The sequence below is a fragment of the Poecile atricapillus genome, chromosome 1 (assembly GCF_030490865.1).
Source record: "Poecile atricapillus isolate bPoeAtr1 chromosome 1, bPoeAtr1.hap1, whole genome shotgun sequence".
Classification (NCBI taxonomy): domain Eukaryota; kingdom Metazoa; phylum Chordata; class Aves; order Passeriformes; family Paridae; genus Poecile; species Poecile atricapillus.
The window spans coordinates 173,603,048-173,624,230 of NC_081249.1; the positions used below are offsets into that span (position 1 = coordinate 173,603,048).

General features: G+C 45.9%; 1 protein-coding gene across 1 annotated transcript in view; it reads right to left on the minus strand.

Annotated features, from left to right (window-relative positions):
* JAG2 (jagged canonical Notch ligand 2) overlaps nt 1-14,381 on the minus strand; it is a 68,454-nt gene extending 54,073 nt beyond the window's left edge. Inside the window, exons 1-2 of the mRNA XM_058858921.1 lie at nt 14,037-14,381; nt 13,430-13,753 (exon numbers count right to left, since the gene is read on the minus strand). Of these exons, the coding sequence (XP_058714904.1) occupies nt 13,430-13,753; nt 14,037-14,381 (669 nt within the window). The remainder of the gene's footprint in view (nt 1-13,429; nt 13,754-14,036) is intronic.
* Between the last annotated feature and the right edge of the window lie 6,802 nt (nt 14,382-21,183).

Genomic DNA, 21,183 nt, shown 5'->3' on the forward strand with positions numbered 1-21,183 from the left:
AAGTGTCAACACACATTTTGCCCAATCATTATGTTACAGGAAATAAACCAGCTACATCTTAAGATACTTTCATGACTTCACAGCTAGTAAGCTCCAGTCCTCTCCACCACAGCTGGAGCTGGCACTAGGAGTTTGCAGAAATCCACCCAGTTAATCCAATAGCAAAGAACAGAAGAAAGCATTGATGAAATTAGGGAAAAGAGAAAAAAGACTTTCAGATAAAGAGACACATACAAGTACAGTACCAGGCAGACAGTTGGGGTCCATCTGAACATCACTCTATCAGATTGAAGCAGAAGCTTTCAGCCTTGCTACCACCTTTGAACTGTTTCAGACAAACTTGATATTAACCAAGTATCCACGTCCTACTCTTTTCCTAAAGTCTTGGAAGAAGTCCAAGATAAATTAAGCCCATTATACACACACTTTCTTGTTGCATTAATGAAAGTGTAGCTAGATTGTCTCCTTTGAAGTGTATGTAACAACCATGAAGACCCATTAATGGTTAGCACAAGACTTGTTTTATGCTAATATTTAGAATTCAAAGATGAACTAGTAATTAATACTGCTCTTCCCCTCCCCTCTGCACTCCATGTGGCATGGATATTAGTGTCCTCTGGGCACTTGAAGCCATGCATCATTATAATTTCAACTTGAAGTCAAGAGGGAATTAAACTAACTATGTAATAACATACTTTAATTATTGTTCTAAACACAGAACACCTGCATGCACTCTCCTTTGTCTTGGAAATATGCATACTAAGAAGGTAAGCAAATACATAAAAAACCAGATATGCCCCCAAGTTCTATGTATGCAAAGGCCCAAGAAATAGAGAGTAGAGTTTTAATCTTAACACTTTTAAATAATGTTAGCTGTTGATAGCACTGCAATCTTTCCCTTTGTTTTTGAAAAAGCAAATGCCCACAAAACCAATTCCAGCTAATGAGCTCTAGATGTCTTGCCTTAGGAAGGGGAGAGGCCCACACTCAATCACTGTTCCTAAGGGAGCAGAGATTGTGGCACTGTTTTTCTAAGTCCTCCTCAATTCCCTCATCAGCCCTACCCAACTGAGTCACCTCTAGAACTCGTTGGGCAGCAGCAGCCACAGCTGAAACGGGACATGAAACAAAGACTCCACTGGCCCACAGTGATGGCAGCAGCTCACAGATCAAACCCTCATGCAACTCTAAACAAAATCCATTCTCTTCCTCTCATGGCTTTGGCTCTGAGCACAGGTATCATCACAGGCCTTTTCAACAATAAGAAACACAAATGTCTCTGTTTTACTGCTACATTGAGTCACAAAAAAAAGTAAGTCAATTTGAACTTCACATTTCCATAAGAGACTTATCAGAGAGTAGACCTGCTCATGGCCAACAACAGAAGTGTAATTCATCCAAAAGAAGGGGACAACACACCTAAGCTGTCCTTCATTTCAGCCCCCAGCAAAACACCAGCTCAGTTTTCAACTTCTGCACATGCTAAAAGAGGGTGGCAGAGAAGCAAACAGAAATAAAACACCTTATTTAAGTTCTCTGTAAATTTACAGGAATAAGTTGAGCAGAAAAATAAGAGTCACCACCCTAAGAGTGGGTGCAAGTTCTTTCATGTACATCAATACACACAAAGAACTTGAATAAAGGATTAAACAGGGATTATGCACAGTTAAATATACATGGTAGAGCCAGAGTTTAGCTATGAAAAAACTAAGTTAATAAACACACTCCTGAAACAAATGCTTCGATCGTATTCCAGCAGCAGGACTGAATCTTCTGAACGGTACTTTGTGGCTACAGTAAATGTTTAGCACGTTTGCAGCACCAACCACTACACTGAACTTAATTACTATTAAAAAACTAATTGCTTATAGCAGTAAAGAAAATCAGCACAAAATAGCATATGTAGCCTACAATTCCAAGCTATTTGAATATATGACAACCAAGACATTATCAATCCCACTGTTACAAAGCAGCATCAGAACTTCAAAATCCAATCATCTCTTTCAGGTTCGGGTAATCTGGAAGGGATCTGATACAGCTTTACATTATTACAAATCAGACAAAAACCACAAATGGGCACACCTTTGGAAGGAAAACTTTGTAACAAAAGTAGCAAAATACATGAAGCAACCTTTGAAAGTAATCACATGCCCTGTAAATTTACTCTAAGCACATATATTCAAAATGCTTCTCTATTTTTTTTTATTCATCTCCTCCCACTGACATGGATCTGGGAGCTATGAAAGGCAGATTATGTCAGCAAGTCTTCAAATTTATTTCATTGCTGACCCCTAGTTACTCCTCCAGTGGTTAACAATGTTATAGCTTTCCTCATAAGGATGCCTATCACTAGAGAACACAACAAAGCCATGGAAAGTAGGCCAATATTAAAAAAAAAAGAGTCATTTTGTTAGTCCAAAGCTGGAGCCATAACTCAAAAATATGTCCCAGTGACTACTTTACAGTTTCAGCACTTCATTTGCCACTGACTCCCTGCTGTTCCAACTTTCTCCAGATTCCTTGGCAAGCTGAAGGTTCACAGAGTACCAAATCTTTAAAATCCATCCTAATTGCTTAGGGACAAACAAATTATCACTGATAGCAAGCTGCCACAAGCCAAGACTATCTTTCGTGTCAGCCAAAGCTTGTTTTGTTTACCTTACATCTGCAGTGATCTGGGTGTAGATATGAGCAGCTTGAGAAGTTCTGGTGATACGCAACAGTTTGTGCTTCTGCCTAAGCCCTGTGACAATTAACATTCTGACAGCCTTCAGTCCAAGTCCAGGACATGCAGTGTTAGATAGAAGGAATATGAATTCTGGAAATTAACCTCTGAAGAATTGCCACCAGCTGGGATTGGGCTGGCCACTTTACCTTCACCTCTTCCAGAACAAGAGACATGTGGTTTATAGCTTGGTAGTCTCTCCACAACCCTGAAGTTATCACAGCTGAACAGTAAACATCAGAAGGCACTGCAGGAGCACTAAATATTTGACAGCCAACACCTTACACGTCTTTGCAAGTCCAAACACTTCATTTTCCCTACTTCCTTCCTTTCCTCACTTTCTGATAGGAGAAAGCACCAATATGTGTGGATGAATCATGGAAAAATACCCTGTTCTACAAAGCTATCCAACAGCCAAACACAACACTAAAATATGCTGGGCCTATATATAAACATATGATTTAAACAACAGTTTATAACCAACACAGGGGTGCTATCAGGTCATTGTGCTGTGCAAAAAACAGTCATTAATGAGGGCAGCACATGGATATACCTGCCCTTAACTGTCCAAGTAAGCATAGTCTAACTTTTAGACTTTGCTGATTATATGCAGCCAGTTACAGTATTACAAATTATTAAAAATTCCATGTTGTGATACAAGGAAAATCATGTTACTGTACCATAAAAGTCAGAACTATCAAAATCACCATCTTTAAAAAAAATATATATATATATATATAAAAGGAACAGTAACTAGAACTTTTAAGCACACGTTACCAGACTAGTGCTGTTAAAATTGTCCTCAGTCAGTAGGAAGAACACTAAATAGTATCAATAACTGCACACCTTAAACAAGTTTTACTTCAGTAAATTAATTGAGGATCAATAATTAAGCTATTTATATATTTTTCAACTTACTAAAAGTATGTGTCAATCAAGTATTCCAAGTATGAACAAGCTCCCTAATTAGATCTTAAGTTCTCCAGCTGGAATCCAAGACCTATTACATTAAAAGTGTGGATTCTGTCTTAAAGTAGACTGTTGAACTTTGCAATGCTATAAACAGAATCATACATATTCAAGAAAAAAAAAAAAAGGAGAAAAAAAACAGGAAAGAACCCTATTTAATGCTTCAGTTAACTGTTAGCTCATACAATAATTCTCTCCAATTGGCATGAAGGGGTAAGGACATTTTTTCTACCTACTGTAGGATACTGCATCAGTATTAAGATTCACTAAAAATCTGAAAATGTTCAGTTTATCCAGTTTGAAAATTATATGCTTAAATAATTAAGATGGTATGTTCACAGTACTAGAAAGCACTGGAGAGACTAGAGACACAGTGGACTATGCGGAACTAGAAAAGGCACTGCAACAATAATTTAGATGTTGCAGTAATCAAATTGTAACATACTAAACAAAGCCCACCAGAACACATCCTGCTGGGAGCAAGATATATATAACCAGGACTTTCAAGCCCAAAGCAGGATGTAAACAGATTGCAGTTTGTGTACTAATACTCCAGCCTTATCTCAGATTTTAAAAAAATAACCCCCCCCCAAAAAAACAAACCCAAACCAAAAAACAACAACAACAAAAAACTTCAGAGAATGAGCACCTGTGCATCTGTCCTAGGGGCATGTAATTGGTGACTCAAGGACTATTAGGCTGTTTCTTAGCAACCTCAGCAAGCTCTAATCAAGTAAGACTAAGATTGTCATTTATCCTTGAAATGCCTTGCCCCTTCCATCTAATGTAGCTTTCTATTGAGGAGCAAACAGTCATTGCAACCAGATAAAATCCAGGCTTACTACATGATTCATCTCAGAGTTCTTGTTATCAGAAGATCCTCAAGTTAAATATTCTTTTTCCACTTTATTTAGCATCTGAAACAGTAATAATGAAATAAATATTTAATTTTTCTCCTTCATATACAAATTAAAGGCTAGCTACAACTACAAAGAAAACCCTTGGGAATGGTTTAACAAACGAGCATAAGGTATAGTTCAACTCTTAAACAACATTTTGTAGCTGTAAATCATTCCCCAAATATGATTACAAGAAAAATGGTTAATATCAAAACCAGCGGTAGAGACATTTCAGGTAAATAGCAAGCATTTCTCTCAGAGATGAATGGTATTTAAATTTTTGGTGATGTTGAAATGGACACACACTGCACACACTGGATTTCTAAAATTAACTATCTTCAAGCAGAGCCTGGCCATCAGACCAGAAAAAAAAAAAGAAAAGCAAAAGCACTGGAGTAATCAAAAAATCAACTCATCTGTTCAGTCCTAGTCTAGCATCATTGCTTGTCTGTAGTATCAATGGGCACATGACAGGCTCTGCTGAAGACAGCATTCCATCATTTATATATTTTTTCTCGTACAGTAAGCAAAGGCACCAAAAGACTGGTTACATCAGGGGTGGCCATCCCTCCATGACTCGAGGTGATCTACAGCAGAGCCATCACACTGTTCTCCTCAGCTCTGTCCCTCCCAACAGGTCTCCCTGGGTGCACAGAGGGGAAGGAGCAGCTCTAAGGGAGCCCCACCACGGGAGGCAGAAGGTCAGTGGTGTCTAACATGAGCAGGCAGAAATGCTCTCAGCTACCCACACTGGTTCATTCCCCAGCCCTTGGGAGCAGGAGCAAGCTGGGGTGGTCAGGCTTTATTTCCACCTCCTGTGAGAGCTCAGCAGCTCAAAAGCACTGAATGGACACAGCACGACTGCCAGCAGTCACCTCCGACCAGAGGCTGCCCTTCTTTTAGACACCCACCAAGCAAAGCCAGAGCAGCTTTCTAGCAAAAAGCCCATCAAAGGTTTATCACAGAGCAGAGAGGGAGGGAATGGTGGAGTTACTGCTAAGGAACAGCACAGCTCTCCTTCAGGCAAACAAATGGATAAGCACCCAGGAGTCAGAAGCACTGCCAGTACACCCTTACTCCTCACACCTTGAAGCGGCCCCTGTTCTTCCAAACAGATGCTCTCAAGCTCCTTTCAGATCAGAGGATTGCTGCAGCTAGAACTGGAGGGGAAAAAGCGAAAGCAAATGTGCTGGCAGAAAAGGCAGGGTCACTTTCTGGTCTCTTCAGCAGGTTGAGCAGCTCTGAAGCAGATCAGGCAACGCAAGCAGGACCCACAGTTGACAAAACATTGGGCTTGCTTTCAGAAAAGCAGGGAGGGAAGCTTTCTGGCACACAGTAACCTAAAGCTCCTGCAGATGACTAAGTATACAATGTGATTATAGCTGCTTTATGAACTTAGGGTAGTTTTTAAAGTATGTTCATAGCATGTATTTCAGAGCCAACACAAAGCAACACCTAGAGGAAAAACAAGTGAAGGAGTCAGACTACACAAAAAAAGATGAATTTCACTCATCTCACCTACATGAAGTGACTCAAAGGTATTGCTCAACAGAGGCCAGACAGCTACTGGCCCACAAGGGACAAGACAAAAGTAGTTTCCAAGGCTAAAAAATAAAATCACAATTTACCTTACACATCTCTCTCAAATCTCCTTCTCATACAAGAAAAGCTTTGTGGCAAAATACATATTAACCAATATACTAAAAATCTACTACACCATTTTTGCCATTTTTTAAATCCAGAAAATGTAGTTGTTCCACATTATTATTTGTTTGACAAAAGCTTGATTTTTTGCAGCTTTTGTGCTGAAAAACAGTGAACTCCCAATAGTTCTCAAAGCCAGCTGCATTTGCACAAGAAACACAAGCAGTAGCATCAAACACAGAAAGCAGCTTCTGCCACACAAAGCTCCTCAACATCTACACTAAGACTTGAACCTCAGAGGATCACTCAAGCCACCTAAAATACAATAGGAACACAGCCTAATTAGAACAAATATCATAAGTCTGATATAACAAAAACCAATTACAACTTCACCCCAACTACGTTCCAAGATAAACTGATTGTTTAAAGATTAAAGCTACAAGTGGTCATGTCTCCAGCAAAGCTCTCCTATGCAGAGTTTTTTTGTTGAGAAAACAGTATTTGGAACATCTTTAAACAGCCCAGAGACAGTGCTACAAAGCCTCTACTGCACTGCAGTGAATCAAACATGCTCTGCTTCTACCTCACATCCTCTCATGTAAGAGTAATCCTGACTACTTTAATACCTATTCCATTTTCAGTCAAAGATTTAATGCCCACACCAGCTGTGTGGCTAGGAGTGTAGCATTTCAAGATAGGCTGGCTGGAGCACCTTCTGGAATAAAGATTAGAAAGCTGACAAGAGGTGTACAAGCACATTGTCAGTGGCTGGGAGGTGAGGGACTTTGTCTGCAAGTTTTGACTTCAGCCTCAGTGTTCCCAATAAATAAGCACATGTTTATTTAAGGAAACTTTCAAGGAGTATAAATAGAAGTGTTCTTTACTATCTGACCATCTCTGTGACATTCAAAAAACCCCCAGAACTTCAAGGTATAAAGTTTAAATAGTTAACAGAACACTGTCCTTTGAGGCATATTTATTTCAAAGACATAAGAAATTCTAGATTTAGTGACATGAATGCATGAAAGATTAAGAGTGCAAAGAGCACTTCTGCTTAAAATTAGAAGACCGATTTCCTATAGTTACATGAAACTTAAGTCTTTAGACTTTCTATTCTGGGCAAGCTGCAAATAGTTGCTGGCACACACAGCATGCCAATAATAAATCCCTTTTTCAAAGAGTAGTTCTGAAGTAGTCACCATTAAGGCCTTGGTTCTTTTTTAGAGGTGACACCTGCAGCTGCTATTGAAATCAACTGGAGTTGTCACTTCCCAGTATTGCTGAAGTCACTCTCTAAACATCACCCCATTATCTTCTTTTAAGAAAGAGCAAAACAAAACCTGAAAATTACCCTTTGCATTTGTGTCACTTGAGACCAAAGGGATATCATTTTATAATAAACCATTTCCACAACCTTTCATTTCTGATCAAAAAGGCTTCAAGGCAAATAGACTACCGAGCAGGTAAAAGTACGTCACTTCCATGATCTACCTCCCAAAAGTGAGGAAATGTGGATGCATGCTTTCTGAGTTACAATGTATTTGCTCATGATTTGCAACAAGCAGAAGGCTTTATGAGCTCAAGGAATGCAGTGTTTTGGCAAAAATAAGAAATGTTTTGGTGTGGCAGTTCCACAGGAGCCCCAGAGTCTGCTGACAAGCCCACCAGGCAGAAGTAGTAAGCATACGCCAAGTTGGGGGAGGAAAAGTCAAGTATGGTCAGCAAATCCTTTCACCGGGGGGAAAAAAGGCTACTGGTAAATAAGATATTAAACATTTATGTAGATCATCAATATGATCTAGCTACCAACTAGATTATTTTTTCCATGCTGATTTCCTGTGCTAACAAGGTGTGATGCATGTACATTACAGCCCACTACTACCAGGTGAATTTTATATTTTGGCATAACATCTTGCTCTCACTTCTTATTCCGTCTTCAGGTCTTGCTTGGAAATGTGCTTTTGCAAGCACTTTCTTTAAGAAGGAGTTTCAATGGAACAAAGAACAACTCATTACAGGTAAAGTTTGCTGTGTGTCTCCCCTGATGTTTCATTTGTCAAGTTGTAATCTTTTTCATAAGAAAAAACATACCTACTGTTCCTCTAGTACAGCCATGCACAAGTTCCTTTTCCAGTGCTAAATGGCCTAACTTTAACCTACCTAATTTAAGCATATCTGTCCCAATGGTTTGTCATCCAAGATGACAGGATGCATGTTTACTCTATAAGGGAGCAGAGAGTAATCTAATCCAGGATATTTTCATTACAAAGCCTCAAGATCCTGATCATAGAGCAGTGATGGCTGTGTTGAGACAGGAGGTAGACCAACTGTGGATCTACCAGCCAAACAAAAATAGACAAGAGCATTTCCTACAGCCAGGCTATCCAGTTCCCTAGAGGCACCACGGATCCCAGATAATGAGCTTGAAGGCTAGATGTCTTCCAGGGCCTTAACCACCTTCATCTCTCAGATTAAAAGGACAGGGAGAGCTTGATGCAGAATCCTGCAGTTAACCAGACAACATGTGAAAGTGCTAGGCAGAATGCTGTACCCATTAAGCAATAAAACCTGCAAGGTCAAGTATTCCTGCTCAGGTTTTGGCAGGGGAGGGTACAGGTTGCTTTCTAAGAAATGTAAAATTTACTGCTGCAGCCAAGCTATCCTCTCAAAAGCTTTACATATTTGACGGTTTACACGCCTCTGTATGTTTCAGAGCAAGACTGAACCCCTCCAGGTACTGTATGAGACCCACATATGGTTTGCTACAGATGAAACACAGCATGGACATAAAAATTATAGACATTTTTTATCAACCTGAGAGTTAACATTACTTCAGAAGGTTAGAGAGAGGTGCTACAACCACACTCTAAATAGGAAAAACCACTAAAATAGTGCCTAGAAATAAAATCAGTTAGTTGCCTAATCCTAGTGGGGAAGGCACCCTTTATCCAAGCAATATGCAAGAGCTGCTTGAACCTCTACCACCTCTCTTTCAGATTGGTAACAGAGGCCTAGCTAAGCACCAAGCAAAGGAGAGGTGAAAATGCTTGTTTCTGCTACTTATCTCCAAGACTCTAAATGCTGAAGTTCACCTGAGGAGTTCAGAGTATACAGTATCCATAGGTACACTGTCAGAGCTGGATCTCAAAAACAGGAGCTAATGATGCATACTGTAATACATGATTTCAACATCCACAACTAGTCAGAACAATTCCTCTATATGACTAATTAACTGAAGTGATGGATGCCATACCAATATTTACGGTACAGGAAAAACTCTGAATTCCCTGAGGGAAAGAACAGGGTGGAGGGAAAAACCACGCACAACTCCATTTCATGCCATCTTGCAAAGGAGTACAAGAAATGGTTCCACATAACCCATCCCACAGAACAACTAATGTTAAAACACCATCTTCAGAAGCAACCTTGAATTAACCCCAAATCTAAAATTCTGCCAATGGCTATTGATAAATATTAATGTGCCAGGTATTCATGAAGCTTCAGTGTCTGGACAAACAGCTTTGTGCTAGGGGGAAAAAAATGCTCAAGACTGACAAGACTAAACTGATCAGAATCCATTTCAAAGCTATTTGAATTCTTCTGTCTTCTTTGTTTTAAAGTTGCACATAAATTTTAATTGCATCATTTGTTTGTTAACAATCTCAAACAAGCATTAAGCTTCAAGTTTTACAGCAGGAGGCAAAGAAAAAAATGTGAGGTAGGTGGGTGAAGAAGACAGCTGTATTGTTCTAACTGTTCCTCAGCCTCTCCCACTGCCAGATTTCTGTGGATGATGTATCCCAAGGTAGCAATTTTAAGAACTTTCTGGCATTATCCCAAGCTCCCTCTTGCAAATCAGAGATCAGACTAATGATATTAAAAAAAAAGGACAGGAAATAGGAATAAGCTGGATAACTGACACTGTTTCAAACACTGGAAGTTGCTGAACTCTGGTACTGCAGCTTTACAGAAGGGACAGTTGTGCAAACTGAAAAATTTTCCCTCATCAAATTAAAAAGGAAAATGAGTAAAACAAAACAAATCACTTTTCAAGAAATTATTTGCTTTACAGCTACTGCTAGCTTGGGACTAGTAGTATCACACAGACTTTAAGAACTCCCCCCCACCCCCAGCAATAGTCTCTAAGTGACAGAGTTATCATTCAGATGAGGTCCACCAAGAAGTCTGCATATACTCATGTTGGTTTCCATTAGTGGAGCTTAAAAATTCAAGTTAGAACTACTGAAGTAAATCCTCTTCCCACAGCAAACACCGAAGCAAATTTGTTTCATAAGTGAAAGACACAATTTCCAATGCTCTTTACTCTTGCTCCTTCCCATTATATTAAAGAAACAGTAACTTCATTACTGTTGTACAGCAAAACCAAAAGTCATATGAAAGGACTATGCCCATATTGTTGTTTCTCATTTGCAAACTTAAATACAGAAAAGACACTATTTGAGAATAATTTTGAAATTACCCCAGGGAGTTGAAACATAACCCAGGAACTCAATCTACTTCAAAAACCCCCTCGTGATAAACTAGCACTACAATTAAGCTTCTCCTTGCAAAGTCTACACAGCTTATGCACAACTCTGACAAAGATGCAGTGTTCCCCATCAACAGATAGAACACACAGGGTTCAAGATCTAACTACAACATACAGAAGGGACTTCTTTCCATAAATGCATCCACAGACTGTTGTAAGTAAAACCTCCACAGGTTATTTTTAGAACTCTGGGTGGGCTGGGAGAGTACTCAGTAAACTGTCCAAAAATCAGCTAACCATCCACCAGACTGCAGTGGCACTGTTTAGATAAATTACAGCCTGCCTTGCAACAGCTGCAGGAAAAAAATGGTGGAAAAAAGAAATACCCCCAGTATTTCGATTCCCTTAAAACGCTGGAGGCAACAGTACAAGAAACAGCAGCAGACAGGGCAGTGTGGGCTGGAGACACTGCGTTAATTCACCTGCACCAGGCAGGTCAAACAGGCCTTACTTAGGACTGGGTGAGCACAGAACAACAATATCCGGCAGCTGCAAGGTAAGAATGTGCTTATTCCAGGAGACAAATTCAAAGAAGCCTGGGCTTAGAGACCTGCAGTGCAAGGATTATCAAACTCTCCTTGTGTTTCAAGTAGCAATACTAGAAACTGGCAAAATAAAAGCATGAGTTAAGTTACCTCTACTTCCTCATGCAGATAACACACAAAGTCTGAGGTGCTAACATTACTGAAATCTCCTACTGAAGAGTTTACAATTTCATCAAGTCCGTATTAAATGGCCAATAAAGAGGAGAAAGAATCTTAATTTTCTCTTTGATCTTATAACTTAAGAACACAGTTCTCAATACCCTGGGTTTATGGTATTGACTATATCCATTAAAAGGAACATTTCCAAGTTCAAGAGGGCACAGAACCAACAAAGGCCATCAAAATACCCCCCACCTGGCAACCAGAACTTAAGTATCTCTGCGTAAAAAAATTTATTAGTTATACCTTTTTTATTTTCAAACATTTAACTGCAGCAAACTAAGTCAGTCCTTAATTTGTGGGGCATAAGCATCAGGTTGGAGGGTCCCTGGTAGCACAGAAAGTGAAATGATTTCTGTAGACTAGCTTCTTTTAGCTTGAAATGCAAATGAAGCATTTTTGTCCCTAACCATTCCTAGCAGGCATTCTCCAAGTAACCAAGATCCTGCGAGCTACAGTCTGAGAGGTGCAGTAAGGGCCATTTCATCTGTTAGTCACCAGGTGCCAAACGCAATCCACAGGTACCGAGGCTGCCGATAATGCATCTCCCCACCAAGCTGGGGCACTGCACCATCCCCATTCCTCAGCACCTCACAACTTGCCAGCTTCCACCCCGTGGCCCACTTGGAAGGGCTGAAGGCAACAGCTGTGAACCTCCCTGCAGGATCCTACCTGCCTGCAGCCGGGCAGGGAGCCCAGCCTTCCCTCCCTCCTGCCGCTCCCCAGCGCCGGGCACTCTCCACACCCAGCACCCCCAAAAGCAGAAGGATGCTTCCAGTCTCCAAGGACAAGGGCTAGCACCGGCCTGCAGCCCCCGCCAATGCCCCATCCGTGGGAGCACTGAAGGCTTAGTGGCTCAGCACAGCAGGCTGGATGGGGTTTTGAGCAACCTAGCTAGCGGAAGATGTCCCTGCGCACGGCAGCGGGGTCGGAATGAGATGGTCTCTAAGGTCCCTTCCAACCTGCAGCACTGCGTGCGGCGCACAGGGTGGCGGGGACTGAGGAGGGAAAACACCGAAACCCCCGAGCGGCGGAGCGGAAGGCAGAGCACAGCGGGGGCGGCCGCGGGGTCCCGCACACACGGACACGCAGAATCCCGGCCCATGGCGGTGCCGGGGGCTGAGGCCGGGCTCGGAGGGGCAGCTGCAGCCCCACGGCGGGCGGTGCCGGGGGCTGAGGCCGGGCTCGAAGGGGCAGCTGCAGCCCCACGGCGGGCGGTGCCGGGGGCTGAGGCCGGGCTCGAAGGGGCAGCTGCAGCCCCATGGCGGGCGGTGCCGGGGGCCGAGGCCGGGCTCGGAGGGGCAGCCCCGGCCCATGGCGGGCGGTGCCGGGGGCCGAGGCCGGGCTCGGAGGGGCAGCCCCGGCCCATGGCGGGCGGTGCCGGAGGCTGAGGCCGGGCTCGGAGGGGCAGCCCCGGCCCATGGCGGGCGGTGCCGGGGGCTGAGGCCCGGCCCAGGTGCGGGGGCCCCGCCCCGCGCAGGTGCTGGGACCCCCCGGCGCGCGCCCCGCCCCGCCCCCGGCCCGCGCGAGCCGCGGCACGCGCCCCGGCCCGCGCGCTGCGCCCGCCGCCAGCGCCCCCTGGCGGGGGCAGCCCCGCGCCGCGGCCGCGCCGTCGGGCTCCGCTGCGCGGGTGGGGACAGCGGGGGTGCTCCCCGTTATTGTCATTGCCCTGCTCTCAGCCTCTCGCGGCCCGGGGAGCGCCTCCGGCCCGCAGCCGCTCCCCGGAGGCTCCCGCAGCAGCCACCGCCCGCGGTGGCCCCCACCGCGCAGCCGGCCGTGCCCCGCAGCCCCTCAAGCGGCGGCCGCGCCCAAGGCAGCGCCCCGGCAGCTGGCCCCGCTCAGTAACGGGGGAGCGGGAGCAGCACCGACGGGAGCGGGCACGGGGGGAACACCACGCAAAAAAAAGGAGGTGATAACCAGAGCGCGATTAAAAACCTACCGGCCACGCGAACTGGAAAGGAATAACAATCCTGCCCGTCTCGGGGGTTCTGCCTTGGTGAGAGTATTTGTTGCTGTTCAAATAGAAAATATTTCCACCGAGAACGGGGGTAGATCCGAAACCGTAGTTGCAGGGTCCGACCGGGGTGATCTTGGCCTGATATTCCTTGAGGCAGACTTTCACATAAGTGTCGCACTCGTCCCGGGAGCAGTCCAGGTTCTCGGGGCTTTTCATGCCATCGCAGCATTCCCCATTGAACAACTCGCCGTTTACATTCCGCACCGAGTTAAGCTGCAGCTCGAAATAGCCCGTGGACCGGGACACCTAAAAATAAAGACCGAAGGGGAGACAGCCTCGTTACTACCGCGGCCGGAGGCAGCACCGGCAGCGCGGTGCTGCGGGTCTCCGGCTCCCCACGACAACTTTCGCCGGCTGCGGGTTTAACCCCGCCGCGGCAAGATACATACGCGTACATATATATACACACACGTACATAGCATTATAGGCACAAATATAAATAAGAAAGGAGCAAGGTGCAAGGGGAGCAGAGAGAAGGGAGCCGCGGCGCCCCGCGGCCGGAGCGCAGCTCCCCGCGCCCCGTCCCTACCTGCACGCAGGAGGCGAGGAGCAGCGCCAGGCCGAGCGCGGCGGCGCGGGGGGCCCGGCTCGGCCGGCCGGCGCCCCGCATGCCTCCTGCTCCCGCTGCTGCTCCGCGCCGCCGCCTCAGAGGAGCCCGCCGAGCCCACCGGCCACGGACCGGCGGCCGCTCGCGGCATGGGCGGCGGGGGAGCCGCCCGCAGCGCGCCGGGGGGCGCAGGGCATGGGCTGCCGGCGGGGCCGCCCGGAGCGCTCCGCCGCCGCTCCCCTCCCGCGGGCTCCGCTCGCCCTCTGTGCGCCTCGGCTCCGCGGACACCCAACAAGTAGGTGCCGGAGTGACAGCTTCATTACCCATTCGCCGCCGCGGCCGCCGCCTTCATATTAATGAGGGGGACGGCCCGGCCCCGCGGCCGGCGGGTGGGGCCACAGCCGCTCCCGCCGCGGCTCTTAAAGGGCGGCGGGCGCTTCTCGCTCTGCCCTGACCGCGGCGGGGTCCGGCAGCGCCGGGTGGTGGAGAGGGATGAGAGATGCGGGACAGCTGCGGGCGTGCACCCGTGTGTCGGTGGCTGTGGGGTGGACACCCATCCCACGGCATTGGAGGAATAGCCTCGGGACGTGTACGGCCCTGGAGGAGGCGGTGTGTGCGCCCACGCTCGTGTGGAACTGCCCAGGGAGTGTGCAGACAGACATGGAAGGGCACATACAACCAGGGAATGCCTGGGGTGGGAGCATCCCAGTAATGCAGGAATTGGTACTGCTGTACAGGAGTACTGGGGGGAATCACCTACAGCTGTGCAGGAGTGCTCCGGGTGGGGTCACCAACAATTCTAAAGGAGTGCTCATGGGGATCACCTACAGCTGTGGGGAAGTGCTCACGGGGATCACCTACAGCTGTGGGGAAGGGCTCAGGAGCATCACCTACAGCTGTGGGGAAGTGCTCATGGGGATCACCTACAGCTGTGGGGAAGGGCTCATGGGGATCACCTACAGCTGTGGGGAAGGGCTCAGGAGCATCACCTACAGCTGTGGGGAAGGGCTCAGGGGGATCACCTACAGCTGTGGAGGAACAGTGTGCACTCAGTTACGGACGGCAGCACTGGTTGGTTGTGCCTGCAGTCATGTAGGTGTATGGTATGTGCAGATGTAGCCATGGAGGAGAACAGAGCATGGGATCATCTATGCTAGTGAGAGACTACATGGTGTGTGTAGCCACAGCTGTAGAGGAGTGCGTGGGGTGGATGCACCCGTGGTTCCAGAGGAGCACTGAAGCTGGGGACAGCCACGGCCCCAGAGGAGCGTTTGGGGTGCACTCACCCGCAGCTGTGCAGAACCACATATGGCTGTGGAATAGTGCATGGGGTGTGCGCACCCACGCTCATGAGAGGCACAAAGGGTGTGTAAACCCACAGCCCCGCAAGGGCTCACACAGGAGGGCTTGTAGAGTGACATGTGCGGCACACAGAACAGATGGCCAAGTGGTGGATCATGTCCTCCTCCAGTGGTGGCTCAAACAAATATGAGGGTAACCGCGCGGAGATTTCTCCTTCAGTTTAAGCACCCTGTGATTTTGATCCCCGCTGACAACTATGAAGGCTATACATGCAGACAACTGCATGCGATGGATACAGTATCAAAGCCCAGATCTGCACTTAGGACTGAAGTTTTCCTACTATTTCTCTCCCTTCCCCCCTCTCCCCATTTAACTCTTTCGTACTGATCATCCACCGTAGTGGACAATTGGAGAACAAACAGCTCAGAAATCAAAGGGCTGTCAAGTTTCCCTGCGCAGAAAAGCTTTCAGAGAGCCTCCCCTGCCTTTTCAGCGCCCCGCTGCCCCCGTCCCTCCAGCAGCCAGCCGGCACGCTGCTCCTCTGCTATTCATGGCCAGCGTGCAGCTGCAGCTACTCTCCTAGGCTGACACAGCAGCAGCTGCTATGTGTGTGCCAGCTGGCTAGCCGCTCTCCAAAATCCTCTTGTCCGCCCCGCTCCCCTTGCTTTCCTGCTTCCCCACCTACAGACCTGCTTCTCCTTCCCCACCACATCTCCCACTTGCCACAATCTGCTCCAGTTTCCTATCTTCCCCACTGTCCTGAGCCTACCCCTCTGCTGTCCTGGTTCACCTTACTTGCTCTCCAGGAAGCATCCCTTACTTTCCCTCTCATCCCTCTGGAGCTAAAACAGGAGCTCTCTGAAGTGGAGAGGTGCATATTGCTTTTAATTATTTTATGTGTCCTCTCTTTGAAACTGTTCCTCCCAAGATAACTGCGTTCAAGAATTTTTTTGGTTAAGATAACCTCTGGGATAACCACCTTTAGAAGGCGTCAGAGGGAAAGTGGGGAGGGCTGAGGGAGGGTTGTTATGGTGGGCTGAGGTCTCATATTAAAGTTGCTGCATTTTGTTAATCAGAAACTCCACTGAGCCCATGTTCTTTGCCCAGCTGAGCGGCTCACCAGCTTCCAAATGGACAAGCAAATGCTTTTTAGTTTTTTAATTACTCTTTCTGGTGGCTGAAGGGAAGGAGTTTCTTAGATGAGCTTTCTGCCTAAAGATTATTTTGTGGTGGATGGCGGCCAAAATATTTTGCAAGACAGGTATTTTGTTTGCATGTATCATTATAAACAAACATAAAACCTCACAATCTACCTTCAGCACTATGCGGTCAATATGCCTGTGGAGGAAGACATATTTTTATCACTGAGCTAAGCAAATGTAATACAGAAGAAAGATGATCCAGTAGTTACAGCATATGCTCAGTCTCTACAGAGTCAAGCTCGGTTACCTGCTGTATAGCAGAATTTCTTTGTTACCTTGAGCACACTGTGTGCTCTTTTCTTTTTGCTTTAGTTTTGCCTTTGTAAATATTCCACGGTACTCAGAAACTCTGGTGCCATTTTAAATGCCTTTTCTCACTGTAACCTGACTTCACAGGAGCAGAGAGGGAAGGTGCAGCTATTTCCGGCCATTCTCTCTGCTTGGGGAAATTTTCATTTTATTCTTCTCAGTGCTGCAGCCCCATTTTCAGCCTGAACTCCTTAGTTCTCTTGCTGTGGTTATTATATTTTGAGTGCTGTGGAATTTCACTCTATTCTCCTCCAGGTATGGAAAGCTGTTTAATTACAGTTACTCACAGATAGTGATGGTTTTCAGGTAATGCAGCAAGAATATTTCTTAGCAAATGAAATTTGCGCTTTAAAACAGCCTAGTGGCCAGATCTGGAGGTGAATGCTGAGCAAGGTTAAGAGGAGATATCCCTTGCAGCTTGGACAATGTGCATCAGATGACCTGTGCATGACCAGTCCTGAAGGAGGGCAGTCCAGCCTCTGGCACCGTCCCTCCCTTCCCACCAGGGCTGCCTCCTTCTGGCTTCTGGAGAGAGATGAAGTTAGGTGAGATGAAAAGCAGAATGTTCTGTGCAGCCTTTGGGTGTCTTGGTCACTTCCAAAAGGCCACCAAACACCTGCATTCAGGAGTGCAGGGGCAGGATTTTCTCCCTTTTCCTCCGGCATTTCGTGGGCTCTGGGCCCCTGCTGCAGGACAGCTCTCAGGACCGGGTTTCCCCAGCTCTGAGCAAGCATGCCGGAGGCGGCTGGCTCCATAACTCATTCCCAATCAGCTGCACGCTCCCAGGCCTGCTCGAGGCCCCGGCTGCCAAGTGTCTCCTCTTACACCCACACCTGCAGCCCAGCCTGCTGTCACCCAAGCCGCTGCCTCCCTCGGCCATCCTGCATCTGGCTGCACCCTGTGCCAGCAGCCATCCTTTTGCCAGTGGCTGAGGGCAAGACCTTTCCCTCCCTTCTGCAGGGTCCTTGTCCCCTCACCTTCCCCAGAGAAGGGTCCCTGTGCCTTTGTGTTGGGTCACGGGGCTGTCCATGCAGTCCCATACATGCAGGTACCTGTCCAGTGCTCAGAGGGAGTTGATATAAATTTCTCTATGCTAAGTACAAGCTTTGAGGTGCTTTCTTTTGCTCCCTCCTCACCAAAACAAGAGCTGCCAAGATCCAGATTAAAAAACCGTAAATATCCTCCCATTGCTGCTCCCTTGCTTCCTGCTGCTGCTCCTTCTCTTTTCTCTGGCAACTCCTGATGACGGTACCAAGTGGGAACCAGGGGCTGTGCATGACGGAGGGGTGAAAATAAAGCTGAGAAAACTCATGGTTGACTTTAACTGGAGTTTGAGCGTGCAGCCAGCAGTTACTCATCCTGCACAGGGGACAGGACTGGAGAACATTGGTCCCTCTGGCAGGGGAGGGATGCACTCACTGCCAGCCCCAGGCAGGGTGGAGTGCTGGCATCCCACACCTCCTCATTCCCAGCCCTCTGGGGCAGGATTTTAGATTTTGTGCTCTAGACATGCACTTGTGCTAAGGTTATGCCTGCATGCAAATAATTTGGAATTATGCTTATTAAATCATTTGCATCAAATATCCCTGGAGGATCTCAGCAGCTAGGAAGTGGTGGGGTTTATCCATGTGCCTTAGAGGTACAGCAATGTCATTTATCTGTATGTATATGGATATATGGACATACATCTCACCCAGGCCAGAATGTGTCCACTTGGGAAAGTTAAAGGCAAGAAGATAATTTTGGATGCTATCCATCTGAAAATTGGCAGGGTAGGAGTTCACCCTCCCTTTGTGGCCAGAAAGGCTACAGCTGCCTGTCCTTGAGAGCAGGCATTGCAGGACAGAACCAGCTGTGAAGAATTAATTTTTCTCCTTCCTTCTCCATGTGAAGCCTTCTGGGCCAGGGTTAAGGATATGGATGGAGAATACTGCTCAAGAACAGAGGTAGAACCAGCAGAGGATTTTCTTTCTCTCATCTTTGTGTAACTTGACTGGAGCAAGGTCAGTTTTGCTCTGGGCTTGGCAGGGTAAAGACACATCTTGTCCCTTGGCTTTGACTGAAGAGTCCTGTTGGGTTTGTTTGGCTCGTGTAATGTCATTAATAAGGATGTACATGCATGTGCTTGGTCTTCATGGAAGCAAACATGATCTAAACTGCAAAGATGCTGAATTAAAATATCATTCAGTATAAGACCTGGGAGTGGTTTCTCCTAGCTAGAATTGAGCTGCTTGTACAGCCCAAGAGAAGACCAGGTGGAGAAGGCATAAGGTAGTGCTTATACTTGTCTTCCTTCCTGACTACTACTAGGAAAGTAAAGTTATGCCTTAAGGAAGTTGTGCCAGGAAAGGAGCTGAGATCTTGGCAGCACCCTTTTCTATTTCGGTGGTTGCCCAGCTCTGATCTGGCACTGGTCTCTGTGGGCTTTAGAGCAGAAAAGAGGTGGTTTCCTATCATTTTAACTTTGCAGTCTGGCATGCTTTCTGCTTTTGGGGCCTGGTCTTCTGCCAGCAGAAGCATATGCTGAGTCTGGCCCAAGAAGACAGTTGGACACAGTTTGTGCAGCTGGGTACTAAAGGTCAGCAACATCGATAAAGTAAAGGAGAACCACTGAACACAGCCCTGGAGAGTTACTCCCAACTCATCACCACCTGTGTGTGAGCCCTGCTTAAAACAGGAACACCTGGTGTGAGGGTGGAGGTGTTAACTGGTCACTTGGGAAAAAAATAATTAGAAATAGCTCAGCTCACTCCTGGGACACAATGCACTCTCTTAAAAGTGAAATTCTTGCTCTCTTAGTGGTTTATTTTCTTTGTGGGTTTTCAGAAAACAGCCGATCAGAGAAGCCTTTTCAAAACTGGCTGAACCATGCTGTGTCTGCTACCCACACCCAGCTTTTGCTCCTCAGTCATCCTCAAAGAAACACCTGCCCATGGCTCTCCTGGTGCATGAATCACAGAGAGCAAGGTCAGAAGGGGTATCCAGAGATTGTCTAGTTTATCCCATTCCACAAGGAAGGAAAAACAGTGCCTGCTTCTTGCATAAGAGGTGATTAAAAAACATCCTCAGATAAAATTTCTTAGCTGCAATAACCTGTTCTAACAGTTAACCATCAGAAGATGCATACTGCTGCATTACTGTGTTTTGATCCCACTTCTTGACCTTTTTGCAATGGATGTGCAGCAATTCCCTTCCTCTCTGCTGCTAGTCTTTATCTATTAGAGGACTAGTGTTGTGCCTCTCTCTGATGTCTTCTTTTCTACAATTGAAAAAAAAAATATTTATTTTCTGGGTCTTACATGATTGTTGGCCATATTTTCTAGATCATCATTTGTGTGGTCCTACTGTAGTCTTTCTGCCCTAGTTCCTCAATTAACTTAAAATCCAGTGCCCCAGATTGGACACAGAGTTACAGTGAGATCTTTGCAGCACTGGATGAAAGGAACACATCACAGACTAGGCAGAAATCACTCCTGGCTGTACACACCACATAATGTTTGCTTAAATAATTTTTTTCTTCTCTCTCTCTTTTTTTTTTTTTTTTTTTTTTTTTTTTTTTTTTTTTTTGCAATGGCATAGTGTTATTGACTTCAGTTTGGTTTGCCATCCATTGAGCATCTTTTTGGTCTTGGAGCTTTAAGAAAAATATCTGGGTGATCTAACAAATTTGTAATGGTGTTAGCTGTTACTCAATTCCTCGTTATTTTCCAGATGTTTATAGAACATTCCTTTATTCCAGTTTTCTCTGGAAATTCCAATGGTGTTGGCTTGTGCCATACTCTCAAGCTCCTTCCTTTTCCAAAAATGAGTTGTCTCACTTCTGCAGTACTCTGACACCTTGTTGGTTCTCTGTGGGATCCCTGAGAGCTGTTAACCGTGAGATTGCTTTAACAAGCAGTTTAAGCACATTATATGTAATCAAGGCAAGTATTCTCTACTTATTCTTTCATCCTTCTAGACTGAGATCTTTTCCCATCATCCATGGCAGCAACTGTGCAAACCATTAGGGTACAAGTGGTCTTTTTACTGAAAGCTGTGGTGAAGAAGGCAAGTGCTTTTCTTCCCCGTTGGATGGTTCTTCTGATAGATGGCCTTTTTGTCCCTGATAGTGTATTTTATGTTTTCTTGATATGCTCTTGACCCTGTTGGTTGTATTTCCTTTTTCATCTTGATTTTTCTTCTTTGGTCCCTACATTTTCAGCCTATATATTTATATTCCTATGCCAGTGAATCTCTTTTCCATTTTCTGAATAAACCATTTCTTTTGTTACAGGTCAATGAAGTGGTCATGTTTTAAGAAAATGGTTTGTTTCTTA